Source organism: Anguilla rostrata, chromosome 1 (genome assembly GCF_018555375.3).
Source record: "Anguilla rostrata isolate EN2019 chromosome 1, ASM1855537v3, whole genome shotgun sequence".
NCBI lineage: Eukaryota > Metazoa > Chordata > Actinopteri > Anguilliformes > Anguillidae > Anguilla > Anguilla rostrata.
This window is the reverse complement of record NC_057933.1, coordinates 12,906,883-12,929,175: the sequence shown is the minus strand read 5'-3', so window position 1 is coordinate 12,929,175 and position 22,293 is coordinate 12,906,883. Positions and strand designations below refer to the sequence as shown.

The window sequence follows — 22,293 nt, the reverse complement described above, 5'->3', positions numbered from 1 at the left end:
CTCTGCAGTGTTCAACAAAAAATGAGGGCGCTGCAGCATTTTACAATGCAACCATGTGCAGAGGGCACTAAAGGCGACATAGCTCAGGAGGTAAGAGCGGTTGGCTGGCAGTCAGAGGGTTGCCGGTTTGATCCCCCACCCTGGGCGTGTCAAAGTGTCCCTGAGCAAGACACCTAACCCCTAATTGCTCCCAACGAGCTGATTGGTACCTTGCATGGCAGCCTTTCACTGTTGGTGTGTGAGTGTGTGAGTAAATGGGTGAATGAGAGGCACCAATTGTAAAGCGCTTTGGATAAAAGCGCTATATGAAAAATGCAGTCCATTTACTAAAGCAGAATAAGAACCATAACATGTTTCTGGTTGACATGCCACTCTCAGTCCTTTAACGGGACGTTTTGGGATGTTCCCTGAGATCAGCTGCATTGATCAGGGTTCTGCTAGGCGTCCAACGGATCATAAGCACAAGACCTGTGAACTGAGTTTCCTTTGATCTGCTGTCAGCTCCTGAGTTCTGGTGCTATGCTGTTAAGTCTTTGAACAATGACCTTAACTATGACTTTGGCTACTTTAACTTTTTACTGCATCCATTAATTAATTCATTTTATCACACAATTAAATGTGTGGGGTTTTCTTCACAAGCATGGCATGGATTAGAAATCCCTTTGTCCTATGACTTACAAACAAGAGTTTTTGTCTGAAAATAGAGTTTGTTAAATTAATTTGGATGATTGTTGAACCAAATAAAACTTGAACTTGGAAAATAAAACTTGAATTTGATGATGATTCAAAATTGAATTAATTTAAATTAAAGTTAATTAATGGAAATAATTGAATAACAATATTTCATATGCATGGTTTTAAGGGCAAATACTCAGCATTATCCATTATAATGCATCAGCATTTCAGACAGACACAGACTGAGTGTGACATCTGTCTCAACATAAAATATTCTTACTTCATTAAACAGTAACAGCGTAGAATTCCAAAATAAAAAGAGTACTGCTATTTTTAGAAAGCTTCAATGAAACTGAATACTGAAGGGGTCTGTAGGCATCCAAGTGAAAAGAATAAATTCTGTAAGAGGAGGTTGAGCCTGACAAGAAGGTAACAACTGCAAACTTGTCTGCATGGATCCCACTGTATTGGGTATTAGAAGGCTGAACAGTGTGGTCTCTCCAAGGTAAGTTTAGAAATTCCCCCAGCACTTGGACTACAGCAAGCAAAAAAAAAAAAAGAAAGATATAAGGAATATAAAAATAGCCCAGAATTCTTTGCTTTAAATTGCAGATTGATCCTGTCCACAAGGTAGCAGGCTTCAAGCCTCAATCTGAAGCCAGAGAGCTGTCGCCACCGGAGACCCATTATGATTTGCCAAACAAGTTCACATTTACAGGAAATGAAAATGAGAACGAAAGTTTTACGGGAGGCAAAAAAAAAAAAAAAATGCAGTCCAACCTCACTGTTTCAACGGTACAAAAGTAAACAAAAATAAATAAATAAAAACAGAGGGGTAGAGGAGACGACAGAAAGGCATCTGCTGAAAATGTATATTTTTTTTGCCGTAAAAGACAGAAAAGATTGTCTATCTTTCTGCCAACACTCTGAAAAGTGACAAACCTCCGTAATGCACACAGGCCCTGGGACAAGCGCAGGGGCTCATTTGTGTGATGCTCTGTTCTGGTGCCTCGTCACAGCAGATGTCCCCCCTGGCTACAAAGCGAGATGGTATTTTGGGTCCCGCCACGTTGTAGATGCACGTTGGTTAGCATTCAGCTCCACGCCCCGGGGGCCCGCACTGCCTATGCAAATCTGGCTAATCAATGCACGATATTTACTGCGGCTCTGCTACGAGATAACTGACAGGCTCGGCTAGCGGTGCCAGGAAAAATTAACGTCCTACTGGGTGCAGTGTGTAGGAGGGAGTCGCAGGGTAGCAATGCGGAAAGCGCCTGGCATCTCAATTAGAGGAGGGATTATCAACTGTGGCAAAAGTTAGGGGCAAAATGAGGCAACCCCTCCCACATACGCTAAGATGTAGACTGCCAATTACTTAGATAAAAAAAACTGAAATTGTAGTGAATTGGTGACATACACTGAAAGAGAAAAGGTGGAATTCACTGCAGTAGTGGTCTCAGCCAATGGACATTGTGTCTGGTGCCAATATGTTCTAACCACAGTCAACAAAACTTTGATAATACCATGCTGACAATACATCTGCCAGCTTTCATTTTTTTAATCACTGTCTTTTCTGTTTGAATAAACTGCGATGATAAAAACACTATGATCTCCTACACAGAGAAACAAAGAGTGGTGAAAGTCTCAGAAGTGTCAGATTCCAAGCGACGTAGTCGTCCAGCCCCTTCATGCATATTTAATTCAGCATGTTATATAAAAACCGAGCTGTGGCTAGAAGATGTGTCCAATAGATAAACAGATACATTAAGGAGAAAAGCATTCTCGTGTGATTTTTCACAATTCGCCCATAGACAAGGTCTGTGATGTGATCTCAGTTCTGGGAGAACCGGTGAGAAGGAAGACAACATGATTGCACGCCTCCACACAAACCAAGACAAAGAAGATAAAGACAGAATGCACCTCTGCACAATATGCATATGGCCGCCCCATCTTCTGACCAAGGGGAAAAACAGCTAAGACTTGAGTCTCCTATTGGTCACAGACAAACAATGTGCATTCAAAACCATTACAGTCTTGCTTTAAGCATTTTTTATACTCCAAACCATGCAGCAACCAGGCTAAAATGTTTAGTTATATACGATTATTGCTGCTGGTGAACAGAGCTCCTTTATGTATCTTAAATAAAATATGCTTTCTTCTGGAAATAATACATGGATAAAAAAACAGAACTGCCCCTGTTGGTGCTGACCTTAACTAAAAGAGCAAGTAAGTCAAGGGAACTTTGCATGTTCCTTATGCTATACTCACAGAGTAATTTAATTGAGGTCAGCTTGGTACATTTAGTGCTACATTTTGGCTGAAAATTTACTGATCATGGCATGAATAATTTTAAATACCAAAAGCTATTGTGAAAGAAAGTAAACATTTACTGAGGGTGGTCACAGAAAATAATATTATAATTTCTACACAATTCAAATGCTTTTGAATAGTAATTTAACATTTAATTTTACCACAGTCAAACAGTACATATAAATCTTGACTGACTGTACAGCATCAGGCCATAGTATTGTCAGAATATGCTGTGGATTTAAGTGTTTTGGTGTCATGTGGCAGCACAGATTAAAAATTTTCCCTCATATTTTGACAGGTGGTGGATTTACTCTGTTGGAGATAAATCCTACAGCAAAGGATTCAGAGCCATTCCATGTAACAAAGTGTGAGATTCCAATCTAACACGAGAGGTTGCAAACTCGACGAAGAGCTTCGTCGCTCTCAATGGCTTCAGAGGGTGTGAAGGTGCAATCGCACCATGGATCTGAGCAACAGCTATCTATAGAATCCTTGACTGCATCAATGTGAAGCTGACACATAAGAATGAGGCAAAAGGGAACTGAGAAAGAGGCACAATTGTATCCTTTTCACAAGCAACACTGACACCATGACATCCTATTGAAGCTTCCAATTTACACTGAAACTTTTTCTTAAAAAAAAAACTGCCTCTATCACATGCACAATATGTGAAACACAATGGCTATGTGGACAGCAAATATTTTTAGGTAACTTGCATTAGCCTGCCACTAGCTGATGCATCATACCAAATTTCAAACTGAATGATGAACGCATTTCCTTCAAAACATTGTTTACCTATTTCTAAAAAGTGAGGGTCAACTAATTTCTAAGTCCTGCCATTTTGTAAGGAAGTGACCTGTCGAACAGAATGGCAATCAGTATTCAAGGTTACATGAACTCAGGCGATTACTTAGCCATGTTGGCCAACACGAGAGACAGGCATTTGAAAATGTGGCCTATGTAATCTTCAGTCTTTATATCAACCACAAAATTCAGGTGCAGTTGTTAATTTCATCACATGGTTGAACCACAAAAAAAAACAGGCAGAAAAAATGTATACTACCAAGAAAAATGGGAATGTATGAGCCAGTAATATAGCCTGACAACTAAACCGCCCTTGAAAGAGTTCTTGCACATTTTGATCAATGATTTAAGAATTCCCACTCTGACAAATGAAATAAATGTAATGCAAGATTTACTGTTGCTGCATTTGCTCTCACCCACTTTAATAGTAAAAGTAACCTGATTTCATTTTAATACCTGCAGATTTGTGCAACACTTTCATAACATAAAGTCTTGAACTATACAAGGGTTCATTTTGTTTCCATGGTGTTTATTTAGAATTTAGGACCACAGTGATTCAGCCAGCGGCCATTTCAAGTGGATAAAAACTACATGGCCACCAGGCGACGGCTGGATGCATTATTAACTCCCCGAAGCTAAATATCCTGATGTCCTGTCATTTTTTTCCCAACAGCATATTGCTCTGTGACCTACGAACAAGAACCATGAATAACAAATAAACCAATATTTTGTCATATCTGGATCACTGTTACATCCTTTTTTGGCCAACAGCAACAATCAGTTTTGTACTGTGGGAGCAAAACAGCTATGATACCATGGCCAGTTTTTCATGGCTCTACAGTTCTTTAAATGAATGCAGCACCTGAAAGCCCCAACATCTGTCATTTTGACTATTTGATAAAATAGTTAATGCAGGAAGTGCAGTCAAGCCTTTATTTGAATGGGCTATGAGTCTCAACAAACGTAACAAGGAAAAGTAACCAACGAGTGATATCTTTCCATATCTTTCAGAATGGCAGAGACATCCGAGACTTGGTGAATGCTGCCAAATTCATGGGCTTGGCAATTCTAGAGTCAAGACAAATGTGTAAAAACAATTACCATTAATATTACATGGGAGATCAGTAATTCCAAGGCAATTAAGTTGCCAGTGCTTTGTTCCTTCACAGATATTTGCAGTTCACTAGACGGCTTCCAACAAATCAATTTAATCAATTTCCATTAACGATGCCTGCTACGGGTCTGTTATATCAACATGAGAAAACACTATTTGATATCTTCATTTTTTTCAACAGATCAGTTCTGCTAACACCAGAATGCCACTCAACAACAAACGGAGACAAATTGAACTGAATAGAAAATAGGATGATGTTCACTAGAGAGCCCAGATGTCAGTGTGAATAAAAAGAGCCCATATTTTTAGTTAGTTTATCTGTATTTATTTATTTATTTTTATATTTATCATGCATCCAATACTGCTTATTTATTGTCAAAACTGGTAAGGAGCTGGTCTTGTAATGTAAAGATCACAGGTATCGATTCCCAGGTAGGACACTGCCGTTGTACCCTTGAGCAAGGTACTTAACCTGCATTGCTTCAGTATACATCCAGCTATATAAATTAATGCAATGTAAATGCTATGTAAGAAAAAAAAAAGAAAAAATAGCTTTGGATAAGAGTGTCTGCTAAATGCCTGTAATGTAAAAAAATGTCAAATAGAAACACATAGTCTTCATATACACATTTGGGGTGTATTTTTGCTGATCATGTCAGCACCATTAGCACCATTGGCTTATGAGAGCAGGCAAACCCAATGTGTGATAGCTGAGGCATGCATTTGTGGAGTCCTCACAAACTGCATACATACCCCTCAATACTGGCATTAACACAGACACCGTATTATGTATTATGTATGTGTGTATGTATTATGCCAATGTGATTTTATTTATAATAAAATTTCAATTGCTACTTTTGAAATGTTTGCCATCCAATGATATTGGCCATAAATTCCCCAAATCCCACCAAACACATCTATTTTTTTTAAATTTTCATTTTAATTTAAGTGACATTTAGCTCTACAGTGAGCAACATGCATATATTTTTGTTGTATATACATGTAGGAATATAGCATAGAAATAAAATTGAGAATTATTGTTGCGATGAAACAAGGCGCCGAGAAAGGCTAACGACATCACCTTCACTTTCCATCCCTGACAATCATCGCTTCACCTTTTTCGATTGGGTCACTCCAGATTGGCACTATCTTGTCCAATCTTGACTTTGACAGAATGACAAGAAAACAGCTTGTATTACAAGGAGAATCGATGGCATGGGTCCAGGTCCCTCTCTAAAAACTGTAACACTTCTCATTCAATCTCCACAAAGAAGACAAACAAGGCTCTGCAAGATATCCAACAACGAGGCCCGCTCTTAGCTTCAGTGATGTCTCAAACAGAAGAACACTGTGCTAAAGCCACTCAAATTGCAAAGTGCATCAGCTTGGTGTCTGCATAAACACACGTGAAAAATTCAGTTTTTTCCCAGTCAAATCATATGACTCTAAAAGCACAAATATTATATTCTTTTCTATGTTTTCTACCTTCTTTACTTGTGGGGCTTTAGCAAAATTCAGAATTCTATTCCCTTCCAAACGCATAACATAGTCTCAGACTCATACCAAACTCTAATTGCCATAAGCCATAGCAGGCAGTTTCAAACGGGGTCATTCATCTTCCTGTTTAAAAGGAAATGGTCGTTGGCCTTGATCTTTAATCATTCTCCTGGCGCTGTACACAAGGTCATGGGGGAGCTCATGACAAACAGTCACAGAGAGCTCTCCCCATTGTGCCCTGGCTAAAATTAGAAGAAAATATACAGTTTGTTTCAATTACAGATTCGAATCTTAAGTGGTGTCTTTTATTGCCAGGTACTGTTTAATATTGAAAGGTGGGGGAAGAGAACCGTGGAGATAAAACGCACTGCCTCGTCTGCAGAGAGCCTGGACGATGAAACGACGAGGCTGAAGTGAAGGAGGGAAAAGATTAAGATACAGCAGTGACATTTAAATTACCAGCACGCCGGGTTTATGCACAGCGGCTGACTTGCTAGCCTGGCTTTATTAGACTAACACCTTGGAAACGTTGGGAAGTCTAATTAGAAAAGCAGGGTGAAGAGGACTGAGGACTATCAAAGAAAGTTTCGGCTTCTGAAAGTGGGAGTCGGTGCGTTTCTCATATATTAAATTAAAAGAACAGACCCAAGACGCACACATTTCATTACTGAGAAATTACAGGGCCAGGACAAGACAGCGAATGTCTTAGTATCATGGTGGAATAATGACTTTTTTAATCAGACTGCTTGACTGCTTTAATAAGTAATAAGCAATAATTAATAAGTCAATAATGTAAGAGTATTATCTTTAAGTACTATTTTATAACTTTTAAGAACACTATGAGTCAAAAGCAAACCCACACACCTTTACAGAAATAGAATATATGCTGTTTTATATTTTAAAATAAAATATATCGCAGGCTCATAAAAAGAATGACTTCATAGCAACTAGACATACAAACATAATCACTGCCTCCAGATATCGCCAATAATTTTTTGAATATATATTGCTCTGAAATATATTTGCCATATTTTCCGAAAGGACAAGATATTGTCCTTATATATAATATATTTCAGAATGTCTGATAAAAATGGAAGATTTTCCTGGGAGCGTCTTTTTGTCTGGCTGTGGCTCGGTGCCGATAAAGTGAAAAACAGATCATCGCGTTAGCTGCAGGGAGTTTAAAAGAACAGCACACTGAATGAGTGCGGATGCGTTAAATCTAAACGAATGTAAAGCACATTTTATGCGAGTGACCTTCATTGTGCAGTATCTGCTTCTTATAAAACGCGGAACAGCCCTGGCCCCCGCGCCCGCCTTCCATCGCAATCGTTTGTCGGTTCTGCTTACGGGTACAAAACGTCTCTTAAAAGGATCGAGTGTATTGTGATCTCGGCGCACGGTATCATTGTTTAGTGTACGCCAGAGATTCGAGTATCTGGGAGAGAAATCTCGGCCCAGCTGCAGGGGAGGGGCCGTCTGCTCCCAGCGTTGCGAGGCCAGACATTTCTCAGTTTACTGTGCACTGTCCACAGTCCCCGGGATCTGCAGACATCCAGGTCTCCGTCATGGATAGTGAGCGATCTCACGCTCAAAGCTGGGTCAGGAGATAGTGGGGCCTTAATGAAGGAGTCTACAATGAACACAAGCATGAGGGTTGGGTGGGGGGGACACTAGATTTATTATAAACACCTCATGACCGTGAAAGCTTTATACATAAGGAGTGTATTTCTTTTTGCCAGAGGACGCAACATGTTCCTTGTTAATTCATGGAAAAGATAACCTCAATTTTTATGATAATACGGGGTAAAAAAAACAAAAACAAAACAAAACAAAAAAAAAAACAACAAAATGCAATTAACATTGAGAATTAATTTAACTGTTCCACCTGGAAGCCATCCATTATATTACAGCCACTTAGCGCACCCCTGTTCCTCTATGATCTAATTTATTTGCTGCTGCTCTTTGCCTAGCGTTCATTTATCCTGTCTTATCCAGCAAAGTGACACCCCACCCCAGCGCTGGCTTTTGCATGCGAGTGCCATGGTCATTACCCATGGAATGGGGCCTATGCCTAAGAGGGCTGCTCGGGAAATTCTCACACAATCCATACAGTAAATTAGGGAGATGTGGAAAGTGCTGACACAGAGGAAGTCCCACCGTAACACACTTTCCCTCTTGCAAAGGTACGTATTTCCATACCCTCGTCCCTTCAACCCATTACTAGCACACGGTGACAGATTAGGCTCTCAAACCAGGAGAAATCAACGCGTGTCAAAAGAAATGATTTCCCCTCCCGTCTACATGGTGTCAAAAAGTCACCAGGTAAGGCTAATATCAATCTTTACTGACTGTTTTTGAAGGGCAGGTAAATTGGTTTGATTGCATTTTTTTTTGTTGCTGTGGTACATGCAAAATACATACGCTTGAGAAAAGAAAAAAAAAAAAAAAAATTGCCAGCCAGATGCCTTCTCCTTTGTCAAAACACAGGAAAATCATTTATGATGCAGGGAATGTGTTGGGGGTCACCTTCAGTGCCGGGATATGTATAGAAAAATATTAATGATTTTAAGATAACATAGCCTATGAGAATGCCTTAGCACACAGCAGCAGCTATACACAGTTGTCTCAGGAAACCCTATGAGTCTGCCCTAAGGGCATTGTAGATTTCCATATAAATTTCTGGTATGACTTGTAGATTATATGAAGTCAAGCATAATAGCTTTTTAACACGCTACTGTGGATTTTTGGGTACTATATTTCTGCAAAGATATTTTTGACTTTATATAACAGAGTTCAAAAGGTGTAATGTGTTAAGGAAAACAGAACGGGTACATCTCCTAGTTTCAAAGCTCAATTTTACATCTTCAACAGTCATTTTTCACAATATCTGAACCTTCTCACACTTTTGACACCCCAAATGGTAAGACTTTGTTCTGTATCGCCATATATGATATTAAATGAATTTGGGTGACACCTTAAGATACACAGTAAGCAAAGTACATTTGCTTGATGTTCATTATCATTTTTATTTAGGTTTTCAAGCCAAAGCTTGGCTAGAATACTGAAATATACTGCGGTTCATCTGTTCAGAACTTTTTACATTTGAAGTAACATTTTTTTCAGTGGTGTTAGAGCACACTTGAAATTGGATGAGCAGAAACAAAACTAGAGGTGCATCAGCAGTTTTGATTTAACTTTGCAGCAAACACATCTTCATGCGCATTATAAAAAAAAATTAAATAAACAAATCAGAAATCACTCAACAGAAATCGGTCAACATTGAAATTCAGTGTTTCAGAATTCAATGTGGCCCCAAAATCGGGTGAACTCCGCGGGAGTGCTCTCCCCAACAGCAGAGCTGCCCTTTTCAGAGTCTCGTGCTTGGGGGGCAGTTCTCATTTGTGGCAGCTGAAAGACGCCGTAGCTGCTACATATTTTGATAAACCAGGTGTGATATTTCTAAAGGTTTGCAGGGGTTAGGCATTGCTTAGCATTCCTTATCCCGTACCAGTTGTCAGCACCTCCTGAAACGTATCAGCCCTCCACACCAGTCCGCTATTCGCTCAGCATCCTCTGGCTATGTAATTGGATTTTTAAGCACAACTCCGGAGAAATATTCGTCTTTATTGTAATGTTGTAGTAGCACGTTCTGCTGACACTGTACTGCTTGCGTCATCAGATCACTTTTTCAGCCCATCGACGGGCTGTTTACTGTATTGTGCAGACTGCCGCAGGAATTCCTCTCTCTCCAAAGGGCTGCCTTCGGTCTTGGCAGCTGCAGCCTGCTCTCATGTAGGGCCAGGGCTCTACATACTGACATATTCTTTCCAAGGAGCACATGTGCTTTCAAGTTGAAAGAATTTAGGAGCACACTAATACATCCCAATTAGTCGATGTGCTCCTAAATTATTTTTTTTCCAGTTGGCGCACATCAATTTTCGGGAGCAAATGCTCCTAAAATGGGAGCAGTGTAGAGCCCTGGGGCTAAACATGGGCCCCAGTGCATGCTGAACTGCGGTTGCGAGCAGAGATGTCATTATCCCCTCTTCCCCTATCTCTGCGGGGAAGTTATTGACCCCAAATTTTTGTGAACCCAATCACCATTGAAGGACAACCATATTTACTCATTTATTTTGTGATTCAAAAATGAGGCCTAATTGATAGCTTTCCGCAAAAATAACATTAAGTAAGACAACAAATACTTAGATTAATCTGTCTCTTTTACAGCATAGCTTAAGAACTGGCACTGCTAACTAATGAAAAAACATTTGCAGAACATGAAAAGTGCAGTGAGCTCCCAGTGCGATTTTTCCATTGTAATTCTTGTATTTATGCAGATGAATGTAATTGCTTACAACAAGCAGTAAAACAATCAGACTGAAGCTTTGTTGTGGCTAAAAGCTAGACATTACCTTTGAGAAAACACATTTACAGAAAGTCCAGAGCAAAGTGATTTCCAAAGGGAAAGAAATGAATTACTACCAACACTCTACGAGCAAGTCTATAAGCAGCTGTACGAAGCAATACACTCACACTAAATTTCACCGCAACATCAAACGGAAAGCAAGCACATTTACATACACTGGCATACATATGTCAGCACCAACTAGGTAATTAGAAGTGGCCTTAATATAACGGGATGATAAATCTCCTAGAGCCCCATTACTTTCATTAGTGCTCTAAATCAACTCATTCTGCATGTTTTGACTTTGGGTTGGTGCTGTTTGTTTTCTCAACACCAGCACACTACATTCCCACAATGAAAGATGGCAGTTTCTAAGGGCCTCATCATGGTTTTAATATGTATGCATTTTTTTTTAGATCATGACAATAATAATTACCTTTTTTCTGCCACACGAATTGTTATGAGATGTATGTATATGCATATTTTCCATATTTCTGCATCTCAGATTTGTATCTCAGATAACCAGCAGAATTTTACTTTTACAGCCTCAACACTTTCAGGGAAACTTCTAGATTTTTTTTTTCCCACAAGCATTATTGCAAGTTCCAAAGATGTTCGCTTGCAAGTCTATTGTTTTGATTGCAAATTGTGGGCCCCGGGCAGCCATTTCACATGCACTTCATGGCACAGATATCTGAATCTATCGGTATATGAAATCAGAAAGCGGCCTGCACTGGATACAGTATGTATCTCTGGCCTGACATTTAAGACCTAGGGTTAATCCTAAACATTAAATGGTCTGAGAGCTCATCAGTATATGGAATAGATTTATCTGAGCCCCTCTGCTTTTAGTGCCCCATAAATTGCCACAATAACACTTTTACTGTGCGCAGTAAAGGCCTGTTAAATGAACACATTACATCATGTGCACACACTACCACAACCGCTCCACAGTCAGCCTGTGAAAGCAAATAAATGTCATACGTGGGTGAACTCTCACTGTCTTCTTCCACTTCAAACAAATATTTAATATGTTAAGTAATATTCCGTTTTTAGAGCGAGTACAACTGAACCCATGTTTTTTTCTGTTTATTTTGCTTATCACTACACAGTGATGACAGCACAGCTTTTTAAAATTTTTTTTTAGAAACCATTAAGTTAACTAGAGCCCAGGCAAGACAAAACGTTCTGTTCTGGTTGCAAATAGTGCTGAATTTGAGATGAGGGTAACTGAAAGCATCCAAAGCAAAACTAATGTGGTAATCAAGGTTGACATTCCAGCACCGTTCCAACACAAGCTCTGTTTCGCATGAAACTTGGGAACAAGCAAATAATACTTTGACCAAAGAACCCAGTGCACCATAAACTGTCATTTTTCTTGCCTTTTCTTCTCTTCAGTGGTGTATGCGAGCTCAACAGGGAGGGCCATTGAGAGTTGCTTGCACCCTAAGGCAAATGTGTGTCCCTCCTACGAGATACTAACAGACACACTGCACAGACAAAATCGAACCCCACCGCCCCACCCCCCTGGTGCTTTTCTCCAAGGACAAACTGAAGCAAACAGAAAAGTGTTACCTTACCACACTGAAAGACAAAAATCACTCAATTATACATCAATTATTAAAGATTTGTTAGAATTTACCATTATACTCCCTTCTCAGTTTTTACGATATTCTACAATGACTGGCACTAAAGGAAAATGAAGGACATAAGTAGAAGATCAACAGAGCAAAAGAATACTTGTTCATCTAATCTTCTTGAACGGATGATTTTATAAATCAGTTCAATCAGTTAAAGTAAAAAACCTTATATGAACAACATTCCATGAAATAAACACATGCGCACGCACACACACACACACACACACGCACAGGCCACATGCACATGAACAGTTACAGAGCACACAACCACAATTTGTCTGTTGTTCATTCACCGTCCTGTGAAACCTCAGTGTAGTTAAATGCATGCACATCAGTAACTACAGTCTTGAAAATAATCACATCATGCTGCAGCATTAAGCTTTCCAGACTTTGTAATGTCTGTAATTCTGCCTTGAGCTATACAGTCAACAAAGCACGACTGCACACAGAGTCACACTTAAATGAACATGAGACATACTAAACAATGCCTTGACCCACACTTATGTTTCACACATGGACTTCGCCCCCTTAGTCACCCAAACTCCCTTTAAAGTATGCCCTAATTTATGTGATTACACCATTTTCAGACAGGGAGTACTCAGCTCATTCAATCTTCTTGAGAACAGGACATTCTGAAAGCTACAAATGGACCTACTGTAAAGGGAAAGGACAGGTAGAGTCAATACAGAACGACTGTCCCCCATAATCAGCGTGTGCTACTCAGTGGCACGCAGGAGCATCTGAAATCTTCTGTAAAATGAATGGGCTCATCAGGCTTTCTATTTGTGCTGCTCTGCATGCTCCTTCACCCCTAACAGGCCGCATGAGGCATCGCTTCATCTGTCTCCCTCCGTCTATAATTAGGATGCCACACGTCTCTCCGCCTGGGAGAACGCATCACTCTGACTCAGGAAGGTCAACAGAAAGAGGGGTGAAAATCGTGAAACGTTGGCCGAAGCGATGTTTCCGTTCTCCCTCCTTCTTCCCCAGGTTCTGCTCTTTATGCTAACGCCAGCGCCAGGAGCTTGACAGTTCTGACCTAATCGATACAGCACCGCCACAAATCTCGTGGCGCTTCCTCGAGGAAAGGATACATGAAGATACCTGGGAAACTGAAAAGTTTCTTTGAGCATGTTTTTCAGATGTGTGCATTTACAGTGTCACTGTGTCTATTTTGCCAACATGCATGAAAGGACTGATCTTTTACTGCACATTATTGTTAGCTATATTTACATTTTAAATTCCTCTTGACTGTTCTTGGTGCAATGGTATTAATACAAATACTGTAAATAGGTTATTACTCACAGTATATGCACAGAATAAAGTGTTTTAAAACATATCCTTTATCTGTGAAAGGTGGTGTCCCCCAAATCCCAAAAGTGCCGCACTCAAATGCATTAGCCCAACTGTCTTTGTTCTTTTTCTTCCAGCCCCTCCTTCCTCCTTAATTAAGGAGAAAACAATGAACTGACCTTGTTCCATTTTCAACAGAAAACCAACAGCACAAATCTTATATAAATAGACGCAGCCCTGAATATATCTTCCGACACAACACTGGGGATGGCGGCACACAATTAATTTACTTCCAAACGGTGACAGGCAGCTTGTTTACTGATCCTGTTTGTATGAATTAAGACAGAAAAGCAAACATGACGGGCAGAATGTTGACCTGCCAGACTGCTCAGTCTTAATGAGAATTCCCTTGCTGCTTCCACTCAACCACCTCCCAATTCTTCATTCACAAGATGCTCTCATTCCACTCCTTGGAAAAACTCAGAGGGAAAACGGGGAGCAGTTGCAGCCAGGCTAGCCACCACACAGATAGCCATCACACACTAATATAAAAGCTACAGAATTGCTGGTTGCAAAATAAGCTTCCATGATTTTTTGGAAGCAACTCGGTTTTTAATATTTTTGAGTAAATTTCAATGATCTAAAATGAGCCTAAACAAAAATATATTCACTAAAACATTTTAACAACTGGTTATAGAAATGCTCAATGCCAATACAAATGTCTCACTATCCATAAGAAATAAATAGGTTGGAAACATTTTGTTATACAAATAGTTTTGAACCCCGTAATACAAAGTGTGGTATAGTGTTTTCTAAAAATTGTCTGTATGAGTTATTTTACTGTGAATTTTGATGTACAGTAGACAGAAAACATTCTGACTAGAAAATAGGAGCAACACAATATCTGGTGAGTTAACTCATATTGTCACAGTTCACTAGGGTTTAGAAAAAAACAGTTTCGACTGCAAGATGAATATGGTAGATGTCAGTGAATGTGTTCATGTGCTTCCAAAAAAAGTACTGCGGAGTACAAGAGCATTAGTCACCGCACTTTAGGGTGCATGATCAAAGAGCAAACTGTTAAATGTGTAAAACTTAAAGAAGTTGCAGCGGTACAGCCGGCAGCATGCTGGAAGAGCGTGATTACAGTGCATGAGTTATCTAATATTTGTCACACAGAGATGTGTCAGAGCGGGTGAGTATGAGAACGTGCTGGAAGCATCTGTGGGTGTGTGATCATGGGGAGCAGCGAACGCTCCGATTCATAATGCACCATTTTATTTCATTTTTCAGACTGCCTGCTTGGCGGTACACTGGCGGTACAAAGCAGAGACCATTTGGAACATTGCCTTTTTTTTGTCAGAGAAGCCAGATTTCCGTAAACAAGGATGTCGCATCATGGTTATGTCTGAGACGCTTAACCAGATAATCTTCTGTAATATTCTTTAATGTAAAAAAAAACGTTGCACATTAACATTTGTGTGTTCATCCAAATGATCTGTCTAAATACACAGTGTATGATTGTGTGAACTAATAAAGAATAGCATGCCTGTACACATTGACCATCTGTGAACACATCAAAAATATTTTCTAAAAGTTTTTTTTCAGACCTTTTTGGTGAATGCAAAATTTTTGGTTTGAAAAATTTACAATACTCATAGCCCAGTGAAACAATCTCAAGTAATTTGGGAGTGAGCATGTTTTCTCTTTAGTATTACAGAAAGAAAATTCAGCATGACCTTGAATGAGCAATTTTTTCTCAAAGACAAACATTATGCCTTATGTATAGAAGTAGCATTTTGCTAAAATATTGCATGATTGGCATTACGAGTAGCCCGTAATACAATTTGCCATAAAGACCAAGTAAATGCCCTCAGGGCATGTTCAGTATGAAGCCATTTCATTGTTACACGTGCCTTTTTTATGATCTCCTGATTTATTACAATTATTATTATTTTTTTTTGGCCAGAAACATCTGCTGATCCAAATATGATTTGTATCTCCTTTGTTCTACATCTTGAGACTGAAGTGAGGTCAAGTGTATCAGTGAACACTATAGATTTTTTGAAGAGGACTGGGCATTGCGCTTCCAGGAGAGTGTGTCAATAATAATATCCAACTCCACAGGGTGATAAAAAAAGGGACAGGAACTTCCCTTCTCTGCAGCTGTACAGTTGTAAAGCACTACAGGGCTTATCACATTCTAGGACCTGAAGGAGACACTAGGTCAAAGGCTGTGAAAACAGCTCTCAACCCGGGTCAGGACAATACCAGGACTTTGAACAACACTACACCCCGTGCCCTGAAAATGCTGTCAACACCTGTTTGTTTTTCTCAATGAAAAATCGCTTTCCACAGTTGATAGTTGACTGGTGACTTATGATGTAAGCAAAGCAGTTCCCAGGGAGTGGCAACAAAAAAGAAAGACACCATGACGAATTACAGTTAAGCCATGGCCTTGCCAGGCGAGGGATTTTCATGAAAATCAATTAGAGGGGTATGAAAAAAACAACATTTTCATAAACAAATGAGGAGCATGCAGAAGACCTTGCTCCGAGGCAAAGTATTTTGCATGCATCATGTCTGGCAGATCACCCTTTCTATCCTTGCGCACCAGCGAGTCTGAGCAACTTGCCCTGGCCCCTTCGTGTCCGTACTGTACATTTTGCACTCCGGCCTGTTTGCGTTGTTTTCAGCATGAGGGGTTCTAATTATTTTGCATTTCCACGAGTGCCTGTGTGATCTGTTGCTGTGACTGTACATCACGGCGCTGTTGGAGACATAAAAGTCTTCCCGCCTCTTCTTGGCAGATGCTCTGAAGAGAGTTATGGCTTTAATATCGTGACCGCCAGGTCAATTTGTTCTCCGGTGCCTATGAAATGGCCAGCGTAATTATATTTTGCCAAGCCCCAGACATTTATTGGCTCACAGTTAAAGTGTATTTGCAAAGCGCTCTGTTTTGCTGTCGTGAGACCGGGGTATCTGTCTGAGAAAAGCGTAGGAAATGGAACAATTTTGTTCCGTCTTTAGCCACAGGACAAAGCACAATGAGACTGAACACGTGTAGCCTACTGTACGTCTGGAATTAAATGTTGACTTTCATTTGTGATCTCACGTCATTGTGCTTCCGGATAAAATGAGCCAAGGCATCGTGTGTAAAACAGGCAGAATTAACATAAGCAAACAATGTATCAGGGAACTTAACTCAGAAAAGTACCATTATACTGATATTACCTGTTCATATTAAGTATACCTGTATACATACGGTATGTAAAGCTAGAATACACATGTGCATTTTTACAGTACTTAGTTTTCCATCACAAAATCATAAAATGACCTAAAATAAAATTGTTTTTTCATGAATTTTAAGCTGCTTCCATAGTCACAATTATATTTCTCTCCTTTTTTGAAACTGAGTAAAGGTCTCAAACTAGGCCGTTGGAATACATGTGCCAGACAGACGACACCTCAGAACCACAGAGTGGTTGTATTTTGTAAAACAGAAATGACTCACTGTTCTAGCAAAGGCTGGAATGAAAGCTTTGCCTGACCTTAACCAAATGAAAATGAATGCACCTGTTAAATTACCTGCTTAGGCTCGAAACATTTGCTTTTCATATGCATTGTCCTCCCACACCTGTACATGAGTAACACAAATTTTCACTAATTCTGAATTGCTCCAATGTGAAGCAGATGCTGTCTTATATCAGTAAAAAACCAAAAATATGCAATGTAATTGCATAGCTGATCATCTTACTGTTGTGTCACTGCAAATAGAATCCTCAATTTCACCTGAAATCTAGAGTGTATGACAGGCTAATTTTATGTAGTTTATGAGTTACTTCATGTTTTTCAGTACGTCTTTGGACTATTTTTCATGGATCACAGTGTTTTGTAAATTGTTGAATGCTGCATGCCAACCTAGATCAGTATAATTACATAATATCACAAATATGCAGCCACCCTTACAATCCTAATACCAGCATGAATCAACCAACAGCCATTAACACATTACAATTACACTGTGTTTGATAAATCTCTTGTCTTCTTTTGTATATGTGGGACATAGGGTCACATGATGTGTCATTAAAAGTAAGGCGCATGATTGGTAGAAAAGTGCTGGCTTAATTTAGGACCACACAGGAAGGAGGAAGAACCCGAGGGTAATACCTGTATGGTGGGCGGAGAGCGCTGCTTGCGGGTGGTGGTGGTGGACATGGTGGTGGTGGTTTCGATGAAGGTGGTGGACATCTCGGGCGGGACCGAGGTGGTGGTGGCCGACCCCAGGACAGAGGGCACGTCGCCCACCAGGCGCACGCTGCCGTTGATCTTGATGTTGGGGTTGCCCTCGGCGGCCATGTTGAGGACCTTTAGGCCATTATAGTACAGGCCGGAGAGCTGGCCCTGGAATGGCCTTTTTCGGTCATTACCCCCAATCGTGATGGTGGCCTGGGTGTTGAATATTGTTAACTGTCGGCCTAGGAGGAAAACCAGAAGGTAGTAATTCAACTGACAGCACAATGTCTGAGGTGTGCAGTTTATTTTGTAAAATGGCCTGGTGTATACATACAGTGTGTGTGTGTGTGTGTGTGTGTGTGTATGTATATATGTATTTGTCAATGCGTTTTAAAATGAGCATTTACAAATTATAGAGAAGCAATCAGTTTGCAGTTTGTTTGCGACATGCATTTTTATGAGGGTTCCGGTTGTGCCGTTTAAAAAAAAACAAAAAAAGACTATTACCTGTTTGAACCAGTAATTAAGCCCTGCTACTGTCCAAAAACAAAGGCTCCTTGCCATCTGTTACAAGGGTGAAAGGCTGAGACCAGAGTGAATGCCTCAAAGGCCACGGGAAATAGCATGTAAACTGGGGGTAATGGGGGATTCTCATCAGACAGCATACAGAACTCAGCGGCTCGATGTGTAGGGTTGGAGCTTATCGCTGTCAGGTGTGCGCTGTGTGATCTCTCTCTAAAGGTCATCATTTCCTACAGTCATTTTCATTATTATGAGTTCTAAATGAAAAGGTGATGTGCAAAGGAAAGGTCATATGCTTATGTTCTTTTTCGTAACGGCACCTCTGGGGGCCCTTCAGAACAAGGATGATAGCTATGGCTACATTATTTTTTTTACACAACTTTAAAATTCACAACTGGAAGAGGACACCAAAGATTTCAAGGGTTGTGGTACCTTCTAGTCTGTAATAGAAATTGTTCAATTATGCATCGGTTACTGCAAAAATTATAGTGACAAATTTAAACAATTCTTTTTCATGTATTTGCTAAAAGTTAAATTTATTAAATAAAATGAGTTGTTTCTGGAAAGGGTAAACAATTATTACGAGAAATCAATTCAGTTTAATTGTAGCTGTATGAATATTTTGCACTTAAACACATTTACAAGTTGGGAATGATGCGTTTGGACATGTGACCAGATACCCTTAGCAAAGCCATTTATTCAACTATGCAATTTTAAAATAGAATACTATCAAACTGAATCAATAAAAACACTTATACCAGGTTTAATAAAAACGTCACATGACATAATGAACAACTCCATTACATTTTCACACAAAATAATAAAATCACAGAAAAACAAAAAATAGAATGTAGATTCATGCATATTACAGTTCTAATGGGATTTGAAGCTCACTTTATGTTTTAGACTGTTAAAGGGACTTTATAATCTACTTAAGGAGGTTTAGCAATGACCTTTCAGTGCAATTTATAATGAAATTAGCTCATACCTGAAAAGCAGGCAGGATAAGTACTACCTTAAATGTAATTTACTAGTATCTGTCATACGGGATTAATATACTATAATTAGTACAGTAATATTCTCATCCTGTTAGACAGTAGGGTATCCATATAAAGTTTTTCTTTAGTTCATTGACAGGTTTTCTTTTTTTTCAGTTTAGGCATGCTGCAAATGTAAATATATTAATATTTAGATATCTATTCATATGAACCTTGAAATAATCCAGTCCCTTTAACTTGGTTGGATGAAAATGCATTGTTATGTATGATTTAAATAATGGTGGCACATGAAAAATACAATATAAATTCGAACAAAAATTAAGACATTCATTTATGGGTATGAGAAAGAAAAAAACGACATGATTTTAGATTACTGACACTTTCTTTTGTATGCTTGATTTATTCACTTTTTAAGATAAGAACCACAGGTAACCAGAACTAAAACAATAAAACAAACAAAATGAAAGGAAATTTACCATTTAAAAATTTAAAGATTACCTTTCTCTTGTAGCCATTCTTCTACCGGTCGGGTATATTTGAATGGGATTTTCTTATTAGCCATTTGATAGCGCTCATAATCACTGCTGCCTTTAAAGTTTAAAAACATTAAAAGCTTCAAACATTTGGCAACGGCAACAGCACAGATTCAGTTTATACACAATTAATTCTTGTCATTTGTATTTTCAATTTTAAAAGTTGTTTAACAGTGTTTTTAGAAGATTAGAATTATTTATTATTTTAGAGCTGACGACTTTGTTCAAATATAGAAATACAGCTATGTATTTAAATATTGTGAGGAGAATGGAAAATTGCCCCCATTTCATAAGACATATGGCTAGCGATGAGCATCATCTCATTGTAGTCCATATTCAGGTTGATAAAAATATGCCACTAGTCATTAGTATGTATATATTACTGTTTTCATGGCATTAGAACTAAATGCACATGTAATTTAGATTTATTTTTTCATTTCCGAACCCTTATTAAAAAGACATTTAGAAGACAGAAAAAACACCAAAACATTGTCAAGATAAAATAGTTTGACAGTGAAATTAGATAATTGGATTAAAAATGAAATTACCACTGGACAGCACTTGCTCATGTTTGCCAATGACAGGAACAAAAACACAACACAATCTGTTCAGACTTTGAAATTTGGATTTAAATTCAAATAGAACTGCTTGCCACAATACACGGACCTTCAGTACAAGTGTGCCAAGAGATGCAGAGCTTTTGTAACACAGGTACAGTCCTGTAGACAACTTGTACAGATTGGACCATTAGCACAACAGCAAGATGACTTGGGGGGTGTGTGTGTGGGGGGTAGGGGGGTGGGGGGGAAGTGAAGGGGAGGTGGATTTAATTTTGGGTGCGTAAGCTGCCAAGTCCTGCTGTTCCTACACTGCTGTCAAGTGGTGAAGGGAGACAGGCTGCCACAGGGCACAGTGTGAATCAAATTCCATGGCGCAGGGGAGGGGGCGTCAGGAGGCTCTCTGAAAAAGAGGCCCACCGTCGATGTTTGCGCATCGGAGGCAGCAGGTCGTGCACCCCCACATTACTCTAACTCCAGGGGCAGGCACTCAAACGCCTGGGTGACCAGGACCGTTACAGAACATCATAAAAAACCCTCGGGAAGAGTGTAGCATTCCCCACATACAAACAATATGGATCATCTGCACCGGCCCGGCGGGAGGTGTTAGGGGCTCAACACATCAAGCAACGTCCTCTACTTTAAGAAGCATAATTGTTTTTCATGTTCAGTGAGATAGGGTACGACACCGATTGCTTGGCGAGCAGCATGAAATAATAATTAAAGAAGGACTGCAGATTTATGTACCCAGCATGGTCCTGTAGTTGTTTCTTTGTGCGAGGCACGTCATCTTTTTTTGCCTCACAAACACAATTTGACAGGTGCAGCAATCACAAAAAAATTAACTCACCAAACTGAGACGTGAAGAGAAAGTGTAAGTGCTTGCTTTTACTTGTTAGTCAGAATTAAAGACAAATGCTGATTGAGTACAAGCCTACAGCATGTAAAATGTAAAAAAATAATTTAAAAACTGCCAGGAAATGGATGCCTGCCCATTGTTTGCTCAAAGAGTGCAAATCTATGATCACTAGTTACATAAAGTGCACTATTTTAGCAGGTGTGACAGGGACATTTTTTAGAATCACTGTAACTGAGAGGACAGCGCATGCTCTCCCACTGTGACACCAGCCTGTGACTGTCCTCCAGCTCTGTTCATCTATGGCTACGATTCTGTAGTGGGGTCAGCTTCACACCTGGTGTGAGGTCTCTGAGCTATACTATCACAAAGAGAAGCGGGCAACAAGATGGCAGGCTATCCATTCAGGAAGATATACTATTCAAAGCCATGAACAAGTACTTCCCCAGTAGAGAACAGTTAACAATGCACACTGCACAGAAAAAGACAGTATCCTGTTAACCTATGTTACTCGTGGCACCGTAGGAAAAAGAAATATGCTCTCTTCTGAGAGTCATTAGTTTTGGACCAAAAGTAGTTGCAAAGGGAAAAGTGTTTCAGTATCATTTAAAAGAAATGGGTCAACGAAGAGGCACAATATAGAGAAAATCTATAAATATACCACTGAACATGTAGCCAGGTTCGTTTGGTACATCACAAACATAAATTGTGACAGTTGTGACATGGTCAAGTGCCGTTCATCATTACTGAATCGTAAGTCCAGATCATGCAGGGCAAAACATTTTGAGGTAGATTTAAACAGAAACTTGAGCTTTTTCAGAAACAGGTGGAAGCAGCATCAAAGAGGGCA

The 22,293-nt window shown here is 39.5% G+C and overlaps 1 protein-coding gene across 30 annotated transcripts in view; it reads right to left on the bottom strand.

Moving 5' to 3' along the window:
• The window catches only part of nrxn3a (neurexin 3a), a 322,672-nt gene that overhangs the window by 18,935 nt on the left and 281,444 nt on the right, over positions 1-22,293 (bottom strand). For all 30 annotated transcript variants that reach the window (XM_064322559.1, XM_064322726.1, XM_064322770.1 and 27 more), the window contains 2 exons: positions 19,996-20,085; positions 17,912-18,219 (listed from right to left, as the gene is read on the bottom strand). In XM_064322559.1, the coding sequence (XP_064178629.1) occupies positions 17,912-18,219; positions 19,996-20,085 (398 nt within the window). The remainder of the gene's footprint in view (positions 1-17,911; positions 18,220-19,995; positions 20,086-22,293) is intronic.